Source organism: Emydura macquarii, unplaced genomic scaffold (assembly GCF_026122565.2).
Source record: "Emydura macquarii macquarii isolate MOO-44397 ecotype Brisbane River unplaced genomic scaffold, CSIRO-AGI_Emac_v2 contig_705, whole genome shotgun sequence".
Classification (NCBI taxonomy): Eukaryota; Metazoa; Chordata; order Testudines; family Chelidae; genus Emydura; species Emydura macquarii.
Window position 1 is genome coordinate 12108430 of NW_027130842.1, and position 22421 is coordinate 12130850.

The following is a 22421-nucleotide window of genomic DNA, read 5'->3' on the forward strand; positions in this document are numbered from 1 at the left end:
CCAGCTAGGTATTTTGCCCCCACTTCACCTCTTGGAAGGCTGTTCCAGAACTTCACTCCTCTGATGGTTAGAAACCTGCGTCTAATTTCAAGTCTAAACTTCCTGCTGGCCAGTTTTTATCCATTAGTTCTTGTGTCCACATTGGCGCTGAACTTAAATAATTCCTCTCCCTCCCTGGTCTTTATCCCTCTGATGTATTTATAGAGAGCAGTCATCTCCCCCCTCAACCTTCTTTTGGTTAGGCTAAACAAGCCAAGCTCTCTCTGTCTCCTCTCATAAGGCAGGCTTTCCATTCCTTGGATCATCCTAGTAGCCCTTCTCTGCACCTGTTCCAGTTTGAATTCATCTTTCTTAAACATGGGGGACCAGAACTGCACACAGTATTCCAAATGAGGTCTCACCAGTGCCTTGTATAATGGTATTAACACCTCCTCTACTGGAAATACCTCATCTGATGCATCCAAGGACTGCATTAGCTTTTTTCACGGCCACATCACATTGGCGGTTCATAGTCATCCTGTGATCAACCAATATGCCAAGGTCCTTCTCCTCTGTCACTTCCAACTGATGCGTCCCCAGCTTATAGCAGAAATTCTTGTTATTAGTCCCAAAATGCATGACCTTGCACTTTCCACTATTAAATTTCATCCTATTTCTATTACTCTGGTTTCCAAGGTCATCCAGATCTTCCTGTATGGTATCCCAATCCTTCTCTGTATTGGCAATACCTCCCAACTTTGTGACAGCCACAAACTTTATTAGCACATTCCCACTTTTTGTGCCAAGGTCAGTAATAAAAAGATTAAATAAGATCGGTCCCAAGACCAATCCCTGAGGAACTCCACTAGTAACCTCTCTCCAGCCTGACAGTTCACCTTTCAGTATGACTCGTTGTAGTCTCCCTTTAACCAGTTCCTTATCCACCTTCCAATTGTCATATTAATCTCCATCTTTTCCAATTTAACTAATAATTCCCAGTGTGGAACCGTATCAAATGACTTACTAAAATCTAGGTAAATTAGATCCACTGCATTCCCTTGTCTAAAAAGTCTGTTATCTTCTCAAAAAAGGAGATCAGGTTGGTCTGGCACGATCTACCTTTTGTAAAGCCATGTTATATTTTACCCCAATTACCATTAACCTCGATATCTTTAGCTACTTTGTCTTTCAAAATCTTTTCCAAGACTTTGCATACTACTGAGATCAAACTAACAGGCCTGTAGTTACCTGGATCACTTTTTTCCCCTTTCTTTAAATTAGGAACTATGTTAGCAATTCTCTAGTCATATGGTACAGCCCCCGAGTTTACAGATTCATTAAAAATCTTTGCTAATGGGCTTGCAATTTCACATGCTAGTTCCTTTAATATTCTTGAATGGAGATTATCCGCCCCTTCCCCCCCAATTTAGTCCCATTAAGCTGTTTGAGTTTGGCTTCTACCTCAGATGTGGTAATTTCTACCTCCATATCCTCATTCCCATTAGCCACCCAACTACTATCCCAAGCTCATCTTTAAACTCAACATTGAATAGATGTTTAGCAGTCCAGCAAAATGTATTCAGAAAGAAGAGCAGGTATCAGTAATTTTGAGACAGTCCATGCAGGATAACATACTAGATCCACTGCTGTAAGGAGCTAAGAGCTCTGAGTGGTGCTAAGGATTGGATCTAATATGTATGCAAAGATGTTTGCATAGCATTGCTCCTTTTGGCCCGACGGTTAGCCAATAGTAGGGGCCTTGTAAGGTTGTTTCCGTTAGGAGGAGAAATGAATGATATGAGACAGGTATATTCTCTGGTGCAATCCAGTTTATATACAAAGCGTATACACAAAGTCCTGTTTGCCTGAACACATTAGACACAAACAAGCAATTATTTTGCCCACTATTTCCAAGTCTACCCCACCAGTCAGTTCTGTGCCCAAAGAATTTCATCTCTTTGCTCCCTCTCAGGGTCACAGTCACCACTTTTTCTCTCTCTGTCTGCTGTCTTTTTTTGAAACAAACACACATGCAAACACACTAACACCCCTTGCCAAACAATCCCCTAGCTACTGCATTTGCAACCCGTCCCAAGGAAATCCCTTAAACCATATGGTTTAGGTCCTGATCAGGCCTCAACATATGGCACATTGCCTTAGGTGGCAGCTTCTGTTGTCTCCAACTGTCTTATTACATCAAAGATTGAAGGAGGTTGCTCTCAATCTGATATTAGATGCCAATATCCTGTGGCAGATGGTCTTGGATTAGCGTTCTCATAGCTGCTAGGAAAACGGAGGAGAGAGTAGGTGCCAGTATACAACCTTGCTTTACACCAGTTTGGATGGCAAAGGGCTCAGAGGTAGAGCCACTGCACAGGATGAGGCAGTCATCTGGTCATGGAGGATTCTTACAGTAGTGGTAAATTTACTTGTGCAACTAAATTTTGACATGATTTTCCACAGAGTCTCGTGATTGACAGAGTTGAAGGCTTTGGTCAGATCGATAAAGGCCTTATACAGCTCTTGGTGATGTTCTTGACATTTTTCCTGGATCTGTATAGCTGCAAAAATCATGTCAGTGATGCCTCATAAAAATCTGAAGCCAGTTTGGGACTCTGTGAGTTCTTCCTCTGCAGAAGGAGCAGATGATTCAATAAGATTCTAGCAAGAATCTTTCCAGAGATGGAGAGGAGGGCAATACCTTGGTAATTGCCACAGTTGGCCCTAACACCCTTTTTAAAAATGGTGACAATGTTAGCATTGTGTAAGTCAGTGGGGGTTTCTTCAGTGTGCCAGATTTTGAGGAACAGCAAATGGAGCCTGTTTGTCAGTGTTTCTTCCCCTGCTTTCAGTACTTCAGCTGGTATGTCATCAGGACCTGATGCTTTATTGTTCTTCATTTGCTTAATTGCTTTATGGACCTCATCAGGTGTTGGTGTGTTGGTTGGTTGGGATGACACCCCCTTCAATCTCTCTCACTTCCTTGCTAGAACTAAAATAACATTGACAACAATAACCAAACTCCAGTACCAGATGATTGTGCTGTATTTGCACATTCAAAGGATAATCTACAAACAGCTTCTCAGAAGCTTACAAAAGCTTAGGACTAACCCTGAACATCGGCAAAACAAAAGTTCTTCATCAGCCTGTTCCCGGTCAATCATCAGACCCAGCAAGGAAGATCCACATCAACAGAGAGGAACTGGAAAATGTAGAAAACTTTGCCTACTTTGGCAGCCATCTTTCACAGAGAGCAAACATAGATGTTGAGCTTTAGCACAGAATCCGTTGTGCCAGCCTTGCCTTTGGCAGACTGTCCCGCCGGGTATTCAACAACCATGATATCAGAATATACACTAGACTTTTAGTTTATAAGGTAATCCCAGCTTTTCTCTACAGCTGTGAGACTTGGGTGACCTACAGAAAACATCTGAAAAACCTGGAACGCCAGCACCAGCACTTTCTCTGAAAGATACTCCAATATATAGTGGCAGGATCACCATACTAATGGCCTCCCGGAGGCCAACATCCGCCCTGATTGTTGAGGCCATGATTATCCAACATCAACTGAGGTGGAGCGGGCATTGCATGTGCATGCCTGATGCACACCTACCAAAATAATTGCTGTACGCCCAACTCACCAAAGGAGAAAGGAAACGGGGAGGCCAAAAGAAATGCTTCAAAGACACATTCAAGACAAACAGCAAGAGATGTGACATTGACATCACACATTGGGAGACAGTAGCCCAAGAGAGGGCTAACTGGTGAAGACTTGTCAGAGAAGGAATGACCATTTTTGAGGAAAATCGCCTTTTCCTGGTTGCAGAAAAATGCCAGAAAAGAAATGATAGACAACTATCATGCAGTTATCATGGAAAACCCTGCCTTTCAACACCACCTGCAATGTCTGCCAATGAGTCTGACTCACGGATCAGACTCCTCAGTCACCAAAAGACCCATATAAAATAAAACCTGTGAAAGAGGTCATCCTTGACTCAAGGATCGTCAAGGGTGACATCAAAGGGCTTAATTGCTCCGTCCACTTATCCTGAAAGAAAGGTGCTTTGCACACACCTATCAGCATTAACCAAGTTTGTGATTGTCTATAGATCAAAGACCTTCTTAATGGCAGCCATCACCTAACTGCGTTTTCTTTTCAACATGAGTTCTTACAGAGAAGTTACTAAGGGCATGTCTACACTGCCGTGGCAGCAGGCATCGATGCAGCGGGATCAATTGAGCGGGTCTGTGTAGATCAGTTCAGTCGATGGGAGAGTGCTCTCCCATCGACTGAATTAGTCCACCTCCCTGAAAGGCGGTAGGTAGCGTCAATGGGAGACGCTCTCCCATCAACATAACGTCATGAAGATGCTGTGCTGTGTAGATGTAAGTACGTTGATGTGCGGTACACTAGTTACATTATGTAACTAGCGTATCTCATGTCGACCAGGCGCAGCAATTTACACCCGGCCTAAGACTAGACATGTACAGCAAACTATTCTTTTGAAGTCATTTGTACTGAGCCTTATTTATTTTTCTGTTTTGCAGGGTCCTCGTGACTAGGACCAGTTATACACTACAGCCCAAGCCCCACCCATTCTCCTGATTATCTGATCTGGCCCTGGTCCCAATTAGTTTGGATAATCAGGATTACACTGTATATGTTTACATTTTTTCACAAAATGTAACAAACTAAAGATTCTGTGTAAAAATGCAAATTCCATGTTTTTCCCCAGCAAATGGATTTCTGGGATCCTTGGTATCACTAAACTACTAAATACTGTAGGTTCAACTCTTTTCTAACAAATACCTATGAAAAAAGATCAGTTGGAGAAATATCCAACAGTTGTATTATCTGTAAGAGGACACTATGTGTGGTGCTTCTTGTTTCTGAAATGGGGACTGTTGACTATTACTTAGATGGCAGCCAATTTAGAGGAAAATAGTTTGGATTTTTTACGGACTCTAAATGACTCCTCTTCTCTTCCCACTTACCTATTTCTTGTTTCAGTATATCAAATTTCTGGAACAACTTTCGGATAAAATGAAACTGGACAGCGTAGCAGCTGAGATAGGGTTTGATATGAGACTGGATGCAGTTCTGGCCCGTGCAGAGCAGTTGGTCAAACTGGAAAGTGATGCAGTGATTGAAAACAAGACTATGGCACACAACCTACAAAGGAAGGTAGGTAAAGAAGGGCTGAGTTCATCTCCTGTCTGTTATAAAAAAGACCTTATTATTACTATATTTCAATTAAAGTAGCTGTCAGAGGCCCCAATCAAAATTGAAGTGCCACTGTGTTCAAACACATACAAAGATACAGTCTGTCATCCAAAGAGATGATGATAAACATGTTTGCAATCCAGAGCAAGCAAACCGCATAGTAAAACAACAATAAAAAAGCAGGTCAATTGAACACCCCTTCACAACAGCACTACTGTTACAGCATACCAAAAATATTTAAATCTAGAGGTATCCTTTCTTTGGCATAGTCTACAAATCACATTCACTAGAAGTTAATAAAACAGGAATAGTACTTTATTAAATACCTGATCTTTTTGGTATTTTAAGCTTTCAAACACAGCTATCATGTCATTGATGAAATCTGTTTCATGTGCGGGGTTTGGCTCAGATACTATCAGCCATCCTGCTATGGTTGAGCTTTTCATTCACTGTTAGGCTAACCTGTAGGACAACATGTATTTGCTAATTGTAAAAACAACCTCATGATGCTTAAGTATTTAACTGTGTAGGATACGGTCAGTGTTCTACATGTAAGCAGCAAAATAGAAGGAGGGGTGGAGGTGGCACAGGAAAGTACTAAGATGTGAGGAGTAGAGTGATTAGATATATGTAGGCCAGGGCAGAGTTGTACAGAGCTCTGCAGGAGAGTATGAGAAGTTAAAACTTATAGAAATGTGCTTCAGAAAGACCAAACTTACAATGACAATTCATTCATATAATTGGTGTTAAAATTGTGTGTGTGTTTTAAAATTCCCTTGTTCTCTTAAAACCAGTTGAAAGCTCAGAAAGAAAAGCTTGAGAGCAAAGAGCTGCATATGAACCTTCTGAGGCAGAAAATATCCCAGCTGGAAGAGGAGAAGCAAGTGCGAACAGCCCTGGCTGTGGAGAGAGATGAGGCCAATCTCACCATCAGAAAGTTACATAAGAAGATAGAGAGGTTACAGAAGGAGCTGGGCCTGGCAAGAGACTCTAACACTGATCTCAAAGCCAAACTGTCTGACACCAATGAACTTAAAGTGGGTAACATGGCTACATTTTACCATTTCTGTTTACCAATGGAGGGAAAAGGCTGAATACAATGGGAGCTCATTTTATATTATGAAGTATAGTAACATGTTAATGGTGAACTACTGAAATCTCTCTATGTGGCAAAGAAAGCAGTATAATAAAGTCAAGAGATCTTTGATATTTTGGAATCTGTCATTGACCTTTAAGTATGTACTACATAGCATATGTAAATACAGTCCAGAAGACTTGGAGTTAATGTTATGGAATACCCAACATGACTATAGTTTAACACATTCCCATGTGTGTTGCTTTAATTGTCCTCAGAAAATATATTCTATCAAACCTGGGAGAAAAAGTTTTGATCTTAAATCAAACACAGTTTTAGCTTTTCACTATTTCTGAATTTCTTGTGAAAATGTTTGTTGCTTTACAGCAGCAAAAAGCTACTTTTAGCTCAGTAGAAAAAAATACACATTTCTTGAATAACCATCTTCACTGTGTGGTTCTCATTAATGGCAGTGTGAAGAACTTAATAGTCCCTGATCGTTGATCTTGTAGGTCAAAACCCTGGAGCAGAATAGAACCATTGAGGAACTAAACAAGTCCAGAGGCAAGCTGGAGAAGATGAAAGATAAGGCTGAGAAGCAGCTCATCTGTGTCAAATCAGAATTACAGTTTACGGAGCATGAAGCTAAAGAGGATAAAGAGAGGGCCAGGAATATGCTAGAAGCAGTTACCAATGAACTGAAGGCACTTAAAACAACCCTGGCAGAGATATCAAAAAGAGAGAGGCAGGTAGGTGCAAATGTGATAGACAATTGGTAGATGCCACTTGGAAAGTGAGAACTTGGTATCTGGACTAATTATCCCAACAACCTGAAAACTTGTGTGTATATTAGTATTAAAGTTTTACTGACGTGGGTTTGGGATGACTGCATCATTCATGAGTGGCAAAGCGGTCATCCCAAAAGAATGCCAAATAAGATTTTTTGTGTCACTGTATGCCACTAACTATTCAGTTTATGCCATGCTTTGGAGAAGTTAGATTAAAAAATACTTTAGAACTCTTAACGTCTTTGTTATTGGTTCCGTTTTTCATATTTATCAGCCAGTAAAACCTAGTGACTTTACCATGTATAAGCCACAGATTCATGGAAAATTTAGAATGGAAAAGAATATTTCAAAAAGATTTTAAAAATATGTCAAAGGTAATTTAAAAAAAAATAAAACAGGTGTCAGGACCAGGATATGGGTGGTCTGATGTAGTGGTTAGAGTCTGATCACTGCCTAGTGGTTAGTGCCAGGGATAGGTGTTGGTAGCCAGAGCTCTAGCCAAAGCTAAAGTCAGGAACCAAGAATCAATCCAAGGATTAGAGCCAAAGCCAGGAGTCAATAACTGGAGTCAGGGGTCAGAGCTGGTCAGATGAATAGGTCAGAGTGGAACAGGATCAGACCAGGGCAAGACAAGACTGGAGCAGGACCAGAACAAGGCCAGAGCCAAGACTAGGTACAAGGCAGGCAAAGGAGAGATGGCAGTTGCAGGTGTAAGCATTGAGTGCAACCAGCTGCTGCTGCTGAGTTTAAATGCAGACCTTTTGTCTCCTTTTAGCCAGTTAGGTGGGCTAGCCAATCAGGTAATTCTGCTGCATCCCAGCTGGGCTCATTAACCTGCTTGAATGCTGAACCAGCTAGCCCTAGGCTCTATGGAGCTTCCTGCCATGGTTCCTGCCAGTAATGTCCCATCAGGGGCCCCTTCTAGGGAAACTGTAATAGGCATAGAGTGGGCTCTGTCAAGTAGAGGCATGGATTGAACTGCTGTAGGCAAACTCTGCCCAGATTCCCCACAGTAGAGACACACCTGATGCATGATGTCAGGCCTTCTCTACTTCAGAGGTGTGGCTGGGCCACATCAGCCTACATGAGTTCAGGTTGTAGGATGGATGCTGGATGTTGGCCAGCTGAACCTGTTAAGTTGGGCATGGGTTGAGAAACCATCCTTCTTTCTTGGTGGTGTTCTGATTAGTGATTGCCAATCTTCAGGCACAGGTTGATAAATGAGCCAGCACAAGCTGGGGATTCTAGCCACACCAACTTATTCTTGATTTCATCATTTAGACCAGTGGTTCTTAACCTTTCCAAACTACTGTACCCCTGAAGCCTGAGTCCCACCCCCACGGGGCTGAGGCATGTAACTTAGTTTCATGGCGCCCCTGTGGCTCCAGGCAATTGCCTTTCTTGCCACCCCCAATACCAGCTCTGCACTTGCGACCCCTCTAAACCCCCAGGTTAAGAAACACTGATTTAGACCAAGCCTGAAGTGGTAGCGCCTTGTTCCATTCTGTGTCATTAGGTATTGAAAATCTTCAGCATAGTTAGCAACTGGTCAGTATCCCTGCTGAGGACCTGGAACTTGGATTCTGCTATGTGCCTGTGATTTGGATGGTTGAAAATCATTGACATACCTTGGGCAAACTCCTTGAACTGACTCAAAAGGGAACTGGATTTCCCAGGCAGTAGGGAAGCTCAGACCAATGCTTCCCTGGGCAGCAGGCTAATGAGTCCCCATCCTAGTTCGTTGGCGGGAAATGACTGTGGGCATCAGCACCAGTTCACTTTTGGCAGCTTTCTTGGCATGGGCATATAATAATGAAAAATCAATGAATTCTGAAATGTGTACGAAGGAATGCTGCTACGTGGCCAGAGATCCCATGGGCACCAAAAGCTTTGGTGGTGCAACAGGATTGCAAGTGATGGACATACGCTGAATATACAACCAGATTACTTAACCAACTTGCTAGAAATCAACTCAGGCGGTGCTTGATTTGCAACAAGGCCGTGTCCCTTTTGAAAATTGTCATAATGATAATTGTTTGCAAAGTTGAAGCAGAATTTTCATCTGTTTTTTTTCTTGTCACAGTAAGTGACTATTAGTATTAGTCACACAATTAGTATGAAATTTTAATAAATGTTCATAAAACACATACAGCAGTGCATCAAATTAGGAGCACAAACATGCAATTCCGCTCCAGGCAAGACATACTGTAGCATTAAGGAAATATTTCCGTGTATAGAGTATTTTCTCTGCTTGTGTTGCTTTTGTTTGACCTGTCGCTTTGTTAAAATAGTTTGAATAAAAATCAATGTCTCTTGTTCAGCACTTTTGCAACTGGAGCAACATTGCTTTTTAATCAGCTTGTTATAATGTATTTTACTCTGCAGGGCATTCAGCTCTCTTTTCACTTCTTTCTTGAACATACAGAAAGTCCTATTTTCTTGCTACAGGAAAATCTAGCAGGAAAGTTGATTTTCTTAACTTGTTTATTTATTGACCTGTTAGGTGAGGTAATATCTTTGATTAGACCAACTTCTGTTAGTGAAAGAGACAAGCTTTTGAAGTTGGTCCTATCAAAGATATTACCTCATCCACCTTGTCTGTCTAATATCCTGTGACTGACACAATTATAACTACCCTGCATATGTATTGACCTGTCAGAGGCAAACATCAAGGCTGTACTGCTGAAGATGGCATCCAGAAAAGCAACGGATTCAGATGAAGTCATGGCAGAGGTGATCAAAGACTTGAGAGAGATTGGTGTATGCTAGCTCTGATGAGTCCTGTGCATAGTTTAGCAAGAGAAGAAAATGCCAGGAGAATGGAGAAAGTCCATACTGGTACTGCTATACAAACAAAAGGTGATACACGATTATTTGAAGTACCAAGGAATTAAGTTGCTGTCCCACAGCATGAAACTGTGAGATTCATAGATAGCCACATTTGCCAAATAGTGGAGCCCATTTTAGGAAAGGAGTAATTTTGGTTTTAGAAAAGGAAAAGGAACAACAGACACTAAACAGATGATGGAAAAGAAACTGGAGGGAAACATCTAGCATGGTTGGGTTTTTCTTAATTTGGAGAAAGCATTCAACAGACAACCAAGCTGAGTTCTGGGACCTCTGTTATGATTCTGTGCGGGTAATAGGGGATCTTGTCCAGATGGTGATGGGTTTGTATGATGTTTCATGATAAAAAAGTGCAGATGCCCTTCTGATAATGGACGGTTTCAAGGTGAAGGTTGGGCTCCACCAGAGATCAGGTGCTTAGACCGTTAGTATTCATAATTGTGATAGTCTTCATAGGTAAGCAAAAGTGGTATGAAGTTGATCTATGCCAACGATATTGCACTAATGGCTGATAGTGAGGAAGATTTGTTCCAGACAATCAATGCTTGGAACAGGGAACTAACCAAGTATAGCCTCAAAATGAGTAAAACAAAGACTGAAGTCATGTGGTTGACTTGCACAGAATCAAGTACCTTGAGGATTTGTTAGCAGCAAATGGAGAAATTGACAGAGAACTGCAAGCAAGGCTGTCAAGTGTGGAGGAAGTCTGGCACAAGATAGATGGGAGTGATTTATGATAAACAGTTACTTAAGATTACTTAAGGGACAACTGTACAAACCATGGTAAGATCAGCTCCTCTGTATGGATCACAGACATGGGTGACCAAAGAGAGGCACTTGAGAAGATTTAAAGCCATTGAAATGAGATGTTTGAGGGCAGTGAGGGGGTGATCTTGCTGGACCACATGGAATGATGTCATCAGATGTGAGACCACGGTCTGCGATATCAGAGAGAAGCGTAAGGAGGAGGCTGAGATGATATGGACATGTAGGAAGTTTGCAGGTGAAGTATAAGACAATGGTCAAGAAAACAATGGATAGACTGTATACAGGAGGACAGAGTAGATATGAAGCATGTGAGTATTCCAAATTCCCAAAATGTTTAGTTCCTCAAATGTAGCCATTTATGCCAATAACTTTCCTCCATGACAAGAAAGGAAAGAGTGAGGAGATTTCCATATATCCTTTAATGTGCATCTTCCACTGCCTGAAATCAAGCAGCTTATTAGTCTGAGGGTATGTTTATATCACAATAAAACACTTGTGGCTGACCTGTGTCAGCTAACTTGGGCTTGCAAGGCTTGGGCTGCGGGACTATAAAATTGCAGAAATGGTGTTCAGGCCCAGGCTGGAGCCTGGTTTCTGGGACCCACTTCTCTCTCAGGGACCCCCTAGTCCTGCGAGCCTGAGTCAGTGGACACAGGCCAGTCCTGGCTGTTTTACTGCAGAGTAGATGTACCCTGAGTGTTTATGGCTTCCTTCATTCTAGCATTTAGCAATGCTAAACCACACATGCACATTCCTTAACCAGCTTATTACTGTGGAATTGCCTCCAGAAAAATGAAGACAAGATTTGAAAAATAAAGGCTGTTACTTCAACTTAGGAAAAAGATGAAAAACATAGACTTCAGCTATGATACAGAGCAGGACATAAATTCTCATACAGTATTTCCTGGAGCCCACCATGTCCTCCCTCCATTGTCTACAGGAGGTGCCGGGGCTCGGGGCTTCAGCCCCACAGGGCTAAAATATTTACTGGAGCGCTGCGCCGTACAGCTCTGGCTGAATTTAAGCCCTGATGCAGAGAACAAACATGCTTCAAGCTCAGTCTTGAGCACATTGGTCAGCAGAGACTGGAAGTGCTGTTGAGACATCATACTTATCCCATGGGAGAAAAGCGTCTCCCATGTGGTTCTTGAATTAATTCTCTTGGCCAAAGCTTGACTCTAGAGGAGCCTCTTCTAGTTCTCTTCTACAGGAAGGAAATAATTTGATCAGGAGCTTTGAAGATGTTAATGGGGAAAGTAAAGGAGGAACATGAGGGGATACCTCTGCTGGATGCTCCCTGGCCAACTGGCTCATAGATCCAAAGCTAGAGGATTACACGGGAGCTCCCACATTTTTTTATATTTTTATTTTTTTTTAAATGTGTTTAGGGTCCTGGTTAGCAAATGCCAGCTTTGTTGCCTGTTGGATCCAACCTGGAGCAAGCCCTTTAAAAACTTTAGCTAACTCTCCACCATGCTGCTCCAGCATTCTGCCACAGCTTCTGCAGTTGTAGTCTCAAGGCTTGGCTCTGAAGTCACTAGGAAGAGCACTTTGAAACATGAAGCCCCTCCGGTGCTGCATTGTTCAACCTGTTATAGCCTTTCATCTTCAGCTACTTGACCTAATTTAGGACAGATATTACTGGGTTGAATCCTTAAGCTCTCTCAGTACTTTATGTTGATTTTATTTATTTATTTTTCTGAACCTAGCTGTAAATCCTGAAGTTACATACTCAGTTTTCACTCAGTCTGAAGTCATGCAAACTGTTGCTGCCTGCAGTGAGACTTTGCCTGGCTAAAGGCTTCAGGATCTGGCCTTTGCATTTACTTTTTCTTAATTTGAATTTGGTTTAGGGATGCTATAATGTTCTGGATTCCATTCTGGGGGGTAACAAGGGTATTTTGAAAGTGTATTTGTTTTTGTTTTAACTCTCTTTTACTATTTAATTGTCAGAGAGTTAAGGGGTTTAGATTGTGAGCTCTCCAGGTCATGAGTATGGCTTAGTCTGTATTTGTACCCTTCCTAGCACAATGCAGCCTTGTTCTTGGTTTGGACCTCTAGGTACTGTTGGTAATATAAATAAATAATAGTAATAATAATTCATTTAGACATTGTGGAGGGGAGGGCTTTCTCTCTCTTATTCTCTGTCTTTTAACTGTATCATGGTGGTACGCATTTGGCCATGACAGCAGACATTCATCTCGTATCCCAACAGCAAAAACAACTAGCTCACTATTCAAAGACAAATCTGGGTGATGTGACAGGTTGTTCTGTCCACTTTAAGAAGTAGTGAGGAATGGGGCCAGTGAATCCCTGACCCTTGATATGCCCCTTTAAGGTTCCAGAAGTTTTGGAGCAGATGAGAGCCTAGGAAATGGCAGAGGCAGATGCTGGGGGAAAGGAAGTGGTCTCACAGTAAAATTCAGTGTCTGGGGAAAACTCAGGTTACTGTTTCCTTAAGGGTCTGGGACCATGAGTTTAGTAGTGTAGGGTGGACCAAGGCTCCTCTCACTCTTAGTCAGTCTGAACAAGGTCTGGGGAGGGCAGTATATGCTCTGCCTCTTTCCTCATAATGCAGAGACCTTAGCAGGAGAAGGATTGTTTATCTTCTGGCACAGGAGAGAAAGGAGTAAGGTGGGTTGACCCATCCTCAAAGTGGTAGAGGAAGATTTGAAGACTGTAAAAGCAGAGATGCCTGGGTGAAAAGGACAATGTCATAAAGTACGGAGGGAGCTTAAGGATTCAGGGCTGAGGAGAGTAGCTCAGACTCCAAGTTCTGTTTTGTTTGAAACACTTTTGCTGCCAGCCGCCAGCTGGAGCGGGGTGAAGATAATTTAAAGGGGACCAGCTGGGAGAGGCTGGCCTAAGGCCTCAGCCTGCCACAGACAAAATGGAAGTCAGAAGCTGCAAGTTTAGGCAAATCTGCTGCCGCTTTTCCTTCCCCTTAGTGCTAAACTAGCTTGATTAGAAAATCTAATCAGGGAGAGAAGATGTCTGAATGTGTCCTTATATCTTTTATTAAAGTGTGGTTCTACTCTGAAAAGTGACTACGTAGAAGTGGGCCAGTCTTACTCATTAAATATGTCACGTGTGCGTATGCAGCATCACATCTGCTGTTGCTACTGACAAAAATAAGTGTTTACTGCTTTTTTTCCCCTCCTGTTAGTCTAAAGCAGGATTCTGTTCCTGCTTGTGCTTTCTCAACAGAATTTTTAATTTAAGTAGCAGGGACAAATTCTAACCTTATTCCAGGTCTACATCTAAAACTTAAATTAACCCACTACATTTCTCAGGGCTGTGCAAAATTTCATGATCTGTGTCATGTAATTAGGTCAACCTAATCCTCAGTCTAGACACAGCTAGGCTGACGGAAGAATTCTTCCATCCACCTACCTATCACCTCTCGGAGAGGGAGCTTACATACAGCGATGGAAAACTCCTTCCATTGATGATGGAAGCATCTACACTATAGCTCAAAAGTGGCACTACTGCACCGCCATACCTGTGCCATGGTAGCCACTGTAATGTAGACATACCCTCAGTCACACCTGTGCAGCCTCATTGTGAATGTAAAGATAGTTTATAAACAAATTGTATTTAGTGGATTTGGCAAAAAAAAAAAAAAAAAAAAAAAAAAAAAAAAAAGGAGGCAGCTTCCTTTGATTATCTCAGTCCAACCACCTACACAGCAACAACTACATAAGGCTCCAAGCCCTCCTATCTCCCTAGGAATGCTGGTAAGAGACTGAATTTTATTTCCTAGCCATCAATCACATGATATGGGTCAGGGTTACAAAAGGTGAATATCCTTGTTACAGCCATCAGTATGTATTAACTCATTGGCTTCCCCCACAGGTGCCTCTGGCCCTTTTCTTTCCCACAACATATACTTTTGAGGGATGGTAGTGATAGGCTTCTCCTTCCCCCTCACTTGCTTGCACTATTTCGAGGGATCCTGGAAATCACTAATTCTCTCCCTAGTGAAAAATGTTACTTATGGAGCTGCACAAAACTTGGCAGCTAGGAATAGAAGAGTGGTTGTGTGGAAAATGCTTTTGAAACCATTCAAGACTTAAGAAGCCTAGCACAATGGGGCCTGGTCCATAGCTAGGTTCCTAGGCACTACAATAATGCAAATGGTAAATAATAATAATATTCAATATCAGGAAAAGGGATTGTGATGAATCAAAGGTCCTTTCTGAGTGCTGGTAGACAAAGGAGTTAACTCCTTGCTAAAAACATCAGTCACCTAAACATATGTAAGTAGAAGAGGGAAAGTAATAGAGTAGAGCTGGTAGCTGAAGGCCCAGTTGTGAGTTGGGCTGTTGATCTGCTTTGCTTTGCTTTGCTTTTCCGTTTTTATTAAAAACCCATTTGTTTCTTTGTTACAATTCCTGAATCTTAAGGGCTGACAAAACTTTGAGATAGCTGCTGTTTATTTTGCAGGGAGGGCATTTGTACCAGATTGATTGACTGTATTTGTATTTCACTGGTGCAAACTGCCCTTCCCCATGCAAAATAAATGGGCAAATGGGAAAGCACTCTGCACCAGTGAGATTCAACTTTGAGCCCTGCGCGGACACAAAATTTGTATCCACATCCGATCTGCAAACATGGGCCGTGGATATCCATATCTGCATCTGCGGGTGAGGATGTTCATGGATAGAAAGTGGATAACTGCAGATTTGCAGGGCTTTCCTTTATAAGGTCCCACTTCTAGGGTTGAGAAGGGTGTCTCAACCTCCATGTTCATCCAATCCTAATTTTCCTGCTATGACTGCCAGCAATACTGATAGTGACTTTTCACGTGGACACCTGTCCACTTGGAACTGGACAGAAAACACTTGCCTTTAGATACTGGCTGCCAAACAGCCTTCATATTATGACTTTTCTGCGACTAAACCTAGAGATGAACCTAGATGAAGACTCTCTATGTTCAGTCTTCAATCACCCAAGCCATCTAATCCACCAAAATCTCTAATCACGTGGAAGAAGAACAATGACAAAACTTTCATGTTGTAAAGATTAATTTGTTTGTTTGTTTTTGCAGCTGGCAGAGTTCCGTGAGGCGGTCTCACACATATTGGGCCTCAGTGTTACCAGTCTTGCTCTCCCTGACTATGAAATCATCACACGTCTCGAGGGGTTGATCCATTCTCATCAGCACCACTTTGTTCCCTGTGTCTGCCTCAAAGATGTGGCAGTGAGGCAAGACGGACACTCGCAAAGCCACTTACAGCTTCTTCATTGAACAGTGCCTCTTTGAGAAACAGCCGAACAGAACTCAACTAGCTCTTATGCTGTCATTCCTTTTCAACACTGAGTAAATTCTGGGTGATTTGAGCCAATATTCCTATAACCAGCTCTCTCTAAATGTACGTATGGGGTGAAATCCTGGCCTCATTGTAGTCGATGGCAGTTTAGCCATTGCCTTCAATGGAGCCAGAATTTCACCCACAGTACCAGCAGCGAAACAAAGTACAGAAAAGGAGCCAACCTCAACTTTAATTTCTTGCAGTCTATACACATGTATTTATAATAAGCAATATTTTAAATACAGCTAACGTGTTGTTTTCCTGTCCAGGAACAAACGCATGTAATTCCTCCTACTGGTAAGGCCAGTGATCTGTATACATTTATACAGGTTGATATGAGACAAGACGTATCACCTCAACATGAAGCATGTATGTAATCAAGGTTTATGTACTTGATGGACATTATGTAGGGTATCCTCCGCTGCATGGTTCATAGGGCAGCCAGATTGTGAAAGTTCTGTTGGGTAGCTGTGTAGATAAGTGAGGTAGCTATTCAGTTATCTTTTTCCAACCAAAACATACTTTGCTTTCACCATTGCTAGCCCCTCTGTGCCCACTGTAGTTGAGCTTTTGCAGTTTGAATGAGTGGTAGAAAGCCAGAGGATATGAAGTTAGGAAACAGCATGCACTTCCCTCAGAGCAGTGTAAGTTGTGATACAACACACTTTGTAATTGCAACAAATTCTCTTTTGCATAATTAACATGCTGTGGAGGGGTTAAGAGCATGTGGATGGCACAAGGCTAGCCAATATCCAAGCAGTAGTATGGGAGCCCTGGAATGGCCAAGATCGACACACAATTATCCAATGTTCTTTCTAATGGATCTTGACCTCTACAAGATCCAGGAGGGGGAAAGATTTTCTGGCCCTTTTGCTTTTCCTTCATCAAAGGATGATGCAGTGGACTGGAAGTGGCCCAGCTGCCACTTTCAAGATAAGATCTCCACTTCTGTACATTTTTATGCATGAAGGGCTTTTAGTTTGGATAAATTTGATTGTCATATGCCATAAAGGCACATTTTTGGGATGAAGCACTCAATTCTTCCATTGCCAATCTTCCTTTACTACTCAGTTGCCAAAACAAAGGTCTAAAGTTATTGTCTGTCTCTTCAATATTAATCTCTTCACACACTGTCCTATCAAATAGCACAGATATTTTTGATGGGATCACATCTTCCCTTCCCTTCCTGAAAAGAAAACTTATGTCTTTTATAGAGCAGCAAAAATCTTTTTTTAGCTGCTGTATTTGTCTGGCTGTTGTCTGGCTGTTAAGTGGAATTAAAGCTCTACTTAATTAAAATTTAATTGAAAAATTAAATCCAATGCACCAAAAATTTGAATGACAAGAAGAAACTTCACTGAAAAAAAGGACTAAGTCCACATAGTGCTTGACTGTTGTGCAGAAATGGCTTTTAATTTTAAGAACTGATTTTTACTAACATCCTTTCAAGGTCTTATATAACTTCATCATTTTAAAAAAATGTTTTTGAACTGTAAATCCTATTTTAATTGAGCCCTGAGATGTTCTTTCACTTACTTAATCTCGCTCCCACGTGTACAAAAAAAAAAACCACACAATAGGTACATGCCCTTGTAGTGAGAGAAATTCAGCCTTTTAGGTGATGGGGCATCTCAACAGACATCACTCCAATTATTAAAATTATTAATCTATATTTTAAGGAAAATGAATTATAATCTTTATTTATAATCTATATTCTTCTTTTAGAAAAACTATTTTAGCACAGGATTAGGAGGTTTCCATAAGTAATGCACAATTGGCTACATGCAGTGTAGTTTTTTATTTTATTTTTCTTTTCTCTGAAATATCAGTTATTGGCTACTTTTGAATGAGGAATACCAAATTTAGCAAGCCAGTGGTATGATCAGATATAGTAAATCATATGTTCCTATGATTATTTTGATTAACACTAATTTCCTTTCTTATTCTCTATTGTGAAATTGTTTGTTCACATACAAGTTAACTAATATTAGTGAATAAAAAAGGAAAACCCTAATATTAACTAATATAAAATAAGACTTGAGGCATAGGGATCTCTTTCATTTAAAATAACAGATTACAGATTAACATTTTACTGGTTAAACTGAACTGCTTGGGGGTGTGGAGGTTGGAAGAGGATGTATTGATATACTAAGATGAGGTTAATAGTAGTTTGAACCTGTGCTTTTGTTTGTTCCATAATTACCTAAGTGGGCAGAGTCTTTGCCAGCTAATCAACGTGCTCACGCTATTCTGCTCACATTATAAATACAGTATAAAGCCCTGTCAACTGTTGATTCTTACATACACACTCTTAAAATATTGAAAAATTATGCTTTACAAACAATAAACAAACTAAATTAAGAAATTAGGGTCTGATCATACCAGATGTTGAATTCATTTCCAGTGGGAGTTGAGCGCACTCGACAACTTTCAGAACTAGTCCCTCAAAATACCCCTAACAGATGTATTTTTAAATTCTGTTTTACACATGGGGAAACTGAGGCAGGTAAATTAGATGACTTGCTAAAGGTCACAAAGGGTTTCAGTGTCTGCCAAGATTCTGGGTCCTGCCAGCGCTCAAACCATGAGACCAAGGGTGAAATTTTGGCCCTGTTGAAGTCAGTAGCAAAATCACTGGTGACTTCAGTGGAGGCAGGATTTCACCTCAAATCCAAAGAAAGGCTTAAGTCTAGTCTCTTTTGTGTTTTAAGTCCAGGCCTAGCAGAATCAGAAGCTTTTGAATTCTAATTTTGGCTTTGACTTTGTTGCTTTAATAAGACATATCAGGTACATTTTTAAATGGTTATAAATGCAGACATAGTGCATCAATGAATTCATCTCTTATTCACAATATTTGCTTTTCTTCTGGAAGAGTTACTGGCACCTTTGCTCATTTAGCTAAAGCAAATAAAAAAATAAATAAAGCAGTAGTTTGACATGAACAAAGTTCAGAGTGATTTTTTAACCATGCAGTTTAATTAACCCCTGACCAAAGTTTAAGCTGATTTGTAATCTTCCCTTGGGCTTTATTTCATGTAACGTTGAGACCTTCAGACTCATTATTTTTCACAAGGAAAATTGGTTTAGTTAAAATTCTCTTTGAATCTTTCTTTTTCAAATCAGGATGCAGCAACCTCAATTCAGATTGATTAAAACCTTCTCCAAAGCATGTTTTAGATTGAAAAGGCTTGGAATACCATGCTTTAACCATTACTTGTACGGGGCAGTCCATTGTTTTCACTGGGCTTGCTTCTATGAGTAAGAAATCGAAGAGTAAGAGTTTGCAGAAACAGCCACTATTTCTTTACAATTTCTATACCCTTTCACTACAGTAGAGGCACAAAATATTAAAAAATTGAAATGCCGTTGCTTGTAATGTTAATAAAGCTATAAAATCTTTGTTTTTGATTAAAGGGCCAAATTTTGCTCTCAATTACAGTGGTAAATCTGGAGCAATTCTACTGAAGGCAATGGTGTTACTACAGATTTGCAATGGTAAACAGGACAGAATTTGGCTCCACTTGTTTACAACTTTCAAGGTAATCACTGAAATTAAATAAATAAGTTGCCCATAACTCGTTGAATTTTACTCTCTCTTTGCCTATCTTTCTCTGAACAAATTGTTGCTTACAGTATTTGTACCGGATAAAATACAATATTTTGTATCATCTGTGCCACAAAAATTATAATAAAGCATTGTTTTAAAAAAGTATGTGATCTTGAGTTAATTTTTATATGTAATAACCAATTTGTCACTACTGTGTTTTGAGAATAGAGAGTTTATGTAATAGGGCCTTGATTCAGCTGAAATGCTTTACTGAGTTTGATCCTAGAAGAGTAAAGAGATCCCTATGAATAAGTGCTCTACCTGGCGGAGATTTGTTATTTAATTATGGGGCAGATCACCCTTTGAGAACATGAGCCACTGACATTTCTTCAGAAATAGTGCGACCAAGGGTACTCACATGATCTTGTCAGTTACTTTATAATTTTGAAAATGTAAATAAGATGAAGAAAAAAACAAACAAGTGAACTCAAAGCTTATAAAATGTTGACAAAAAATCTTGAGTATACTTCCAGAAAGATAGAGATGTTTTGGAGCAAAGCTACTGTAAATGATGTTTTCACCAAAACTCTTTGATAGTAAAATGTTTTCTGTGCTAAAAATGGTAGAATTAGACCAACAAAGAGACTCCTTGAATAGGAGAAAGTATCATGAAGTTGGAGAAAAAGATTATGTACTGGTAGGTTTGGAACACACAAAACCAAATGAAAGAATGGGTTTAGAAGCTGGATAATTGTCTTAGGGGGAGGAGCGGAAGGGATGGAAGAATTGGGGGTTACCAAAAGGGACTGGTAAGGTTGCTCATCTTTAATCATTTTCAAGCAGCAGTTTTCAATTTATTTTGGTCCTTTTGCCACAAGAAGTGATAATCCTGCATAGATTAAATTTTCTGAAATTTTTGGCAGGAGTGGGATGATTTTAGATGGTTACACTCATAAACATTGTCCAGCAATAACCTTGAAATTACATAAAATGAAAGGACAGTAAAATAAAAAAACCAACTTGCCTGACAAAACTGTCAGACTTCTTTGGCAGCTTTAAAGGTCAGCTGATGACTCATGGAAACAGTGAAGAACATTTCTTTTATAAATTGATGGGAAAAAAATCAGATGATATATTTTCTGGGGGTTTTTCTTCTTGATTGTTTATTACAAAGGCAATATATCACATATGAAAATGAGATTATTTTCTTTCTTAGGCGTTCATAGGCTTCTGTGGCTTATGTAATAAAATGTTTGTCAACACCAGTGATCTCCACAACAGCTGCAATATCACAGACCTCACAGTTGGTTATAATCACAGCCCTTACTGATAATCTAAATAAAGTAATTATGGAGTGAATTGGCAAAGAGATTGAAGCATCCTCTCAACCTTCCCTATCATCCTTCCAATTGGTAATAAGGCACAGTAATGGGTAAGGTTGTATTGCTGCTTCTCATGCTGTACCTATTCTATAGATCCCATTCTTTAAGTCTGTCAGTTGGGCACCTTTCACAGACACAAAATTCACATTAATAAACATCTGGCCTCTAGAACTGTTTCTCAGCGAAGCAAACTTCATGATAGCCAATCACATTCTCAGGTTCCCAGATGTCGCTCAGGTGCTGAATGTCTCAAGAGGTACCGAGCACCTTTAGCTCCCATTGCACTCACTGCTGGGGCAGGTGCTCAGAACATCAAAGGATTGGACCTTGACTATGTTCAGTTAGCGTATGCACAGAAATTGCAGGATCAGGTCCTTCATCCTGGTTATCGCTACTCTCTCTCTCTCTCTCTCTCTCTCTCTCTATATATATATATATAAATAAATAAAACTGTAGAATGTGGATTTAATTTAAATATTGTTGCCTCAGTGGTCACAGTTACTTCTGGAAAAAGTCTGGTCTGGTTTACTACTAAAGAGTACAGAATTGAAAAAAACCTGAAAAGTAATTTGTCCATATATCACCGGTTACTTGCTCTTTGAAGATAGCTTGCTGATTACTTTTGTGTTATGGATGTGAGATATATGTTGAAACTGTGGCCATGCTTGGTACCATAACTATCATAATATTATTGCTTATGCTTAGGACAGGAAAGATGACAAGAAAAATAATGAAATTAGTAATTATTACATTTGAATCTAAAAATAAAAAGATTAATTTTCTGAGCTTCATTCCTGTACTCTAAGGAAATACAAGGTGGGTGAGATAATATCTTTTATTGGACCAACTTCTTTTGGTGAGAGAGACAAGCTTTCAAAGTTACACAGAGCTCTTCTTCAGGTCTGGGAAAACAGGAAGCGGTAGGTTTAGATTTTGTGTCACTGTTTACTCTGGGTAACATATTTCTGTTTTTTAAAAATAGTTAACCTAAGTACTTAGCTTCTACAATGATAAATACTAGATAAATCAATGAAGAAGTCAATAGGAAACACTGTCCATCTTGGAGTAATATGTGGCATTTAGCATCACACAACTCCCCTGTACACAGGAAATGAAGCATACTTTATTAGTTGAAACGTCAATTGAATACTGTAGCAATTGAAATTGAATGTAGGTAGGGAAAATGTAATAGCTTGGATTGATGTTTGGCCAGTTACATGAGACTAAGCAGTGATTCAGAGTGAGGAGTGTCATATACTGAGCCATCAGTTCCATTTCACGCAGGGACTGTTTCCATTAGAAGTCTCCTGTTCTGTATAGCAATCTAACAGTGTTTCTGAGATCTGAGGGAATCAAAGCAAAGATGTTTCCAGTTTATCCTTGATACTGGTTTTTGGAACACTGAATTTGTATCTGTTTTTAAAAGTTTCTTGTTTCAGTGGCTATTTTGATTTACAATTTTCTGGAAAGAAACTGTTAAAAATAATAATTTCATA

At 40.3% G+C, this 22421-nt stretch overlaps 1 protein-coding gene across 2 annotated transcripts in view; it reads left to right on the forward strand.

The window, feature by feature from the left end:
* The window catches only part of CCDC170 (coiled-coil domain containing 170), a 67113-nt gene extending 48929 nt beyond the window's left edge, over window positions 1–18184 (forward strand). The window contains exons 10-13 of one of the 2 annotated variants that reach the window (XM_067542421.1): window positions 4991–5164; window positions 5998–6240; window positions 6791–7027; window positions 15732–18184. In XM_067542421.1, the coding sequence (XP_067398522.1) occupies window positions 4991–5164; window positions 5998–6240; window positions 6791–7027; window positions 15732–15932 (855 nt within the window). In that variant the 3' untranslated portion in view covers window positions 15933–18184. The remainder of the gene's footprint in view (window positions 1–4990; window positions 5165–5997; window positions 6241–6790; window positions 7028–15731) is intronic. The other variant, XM_067542422.1, reaches the window with a different exon arrangement.
* The last annotated feature ends 4237 nt before the right edge of the window (window positions 18185–22421 follow it).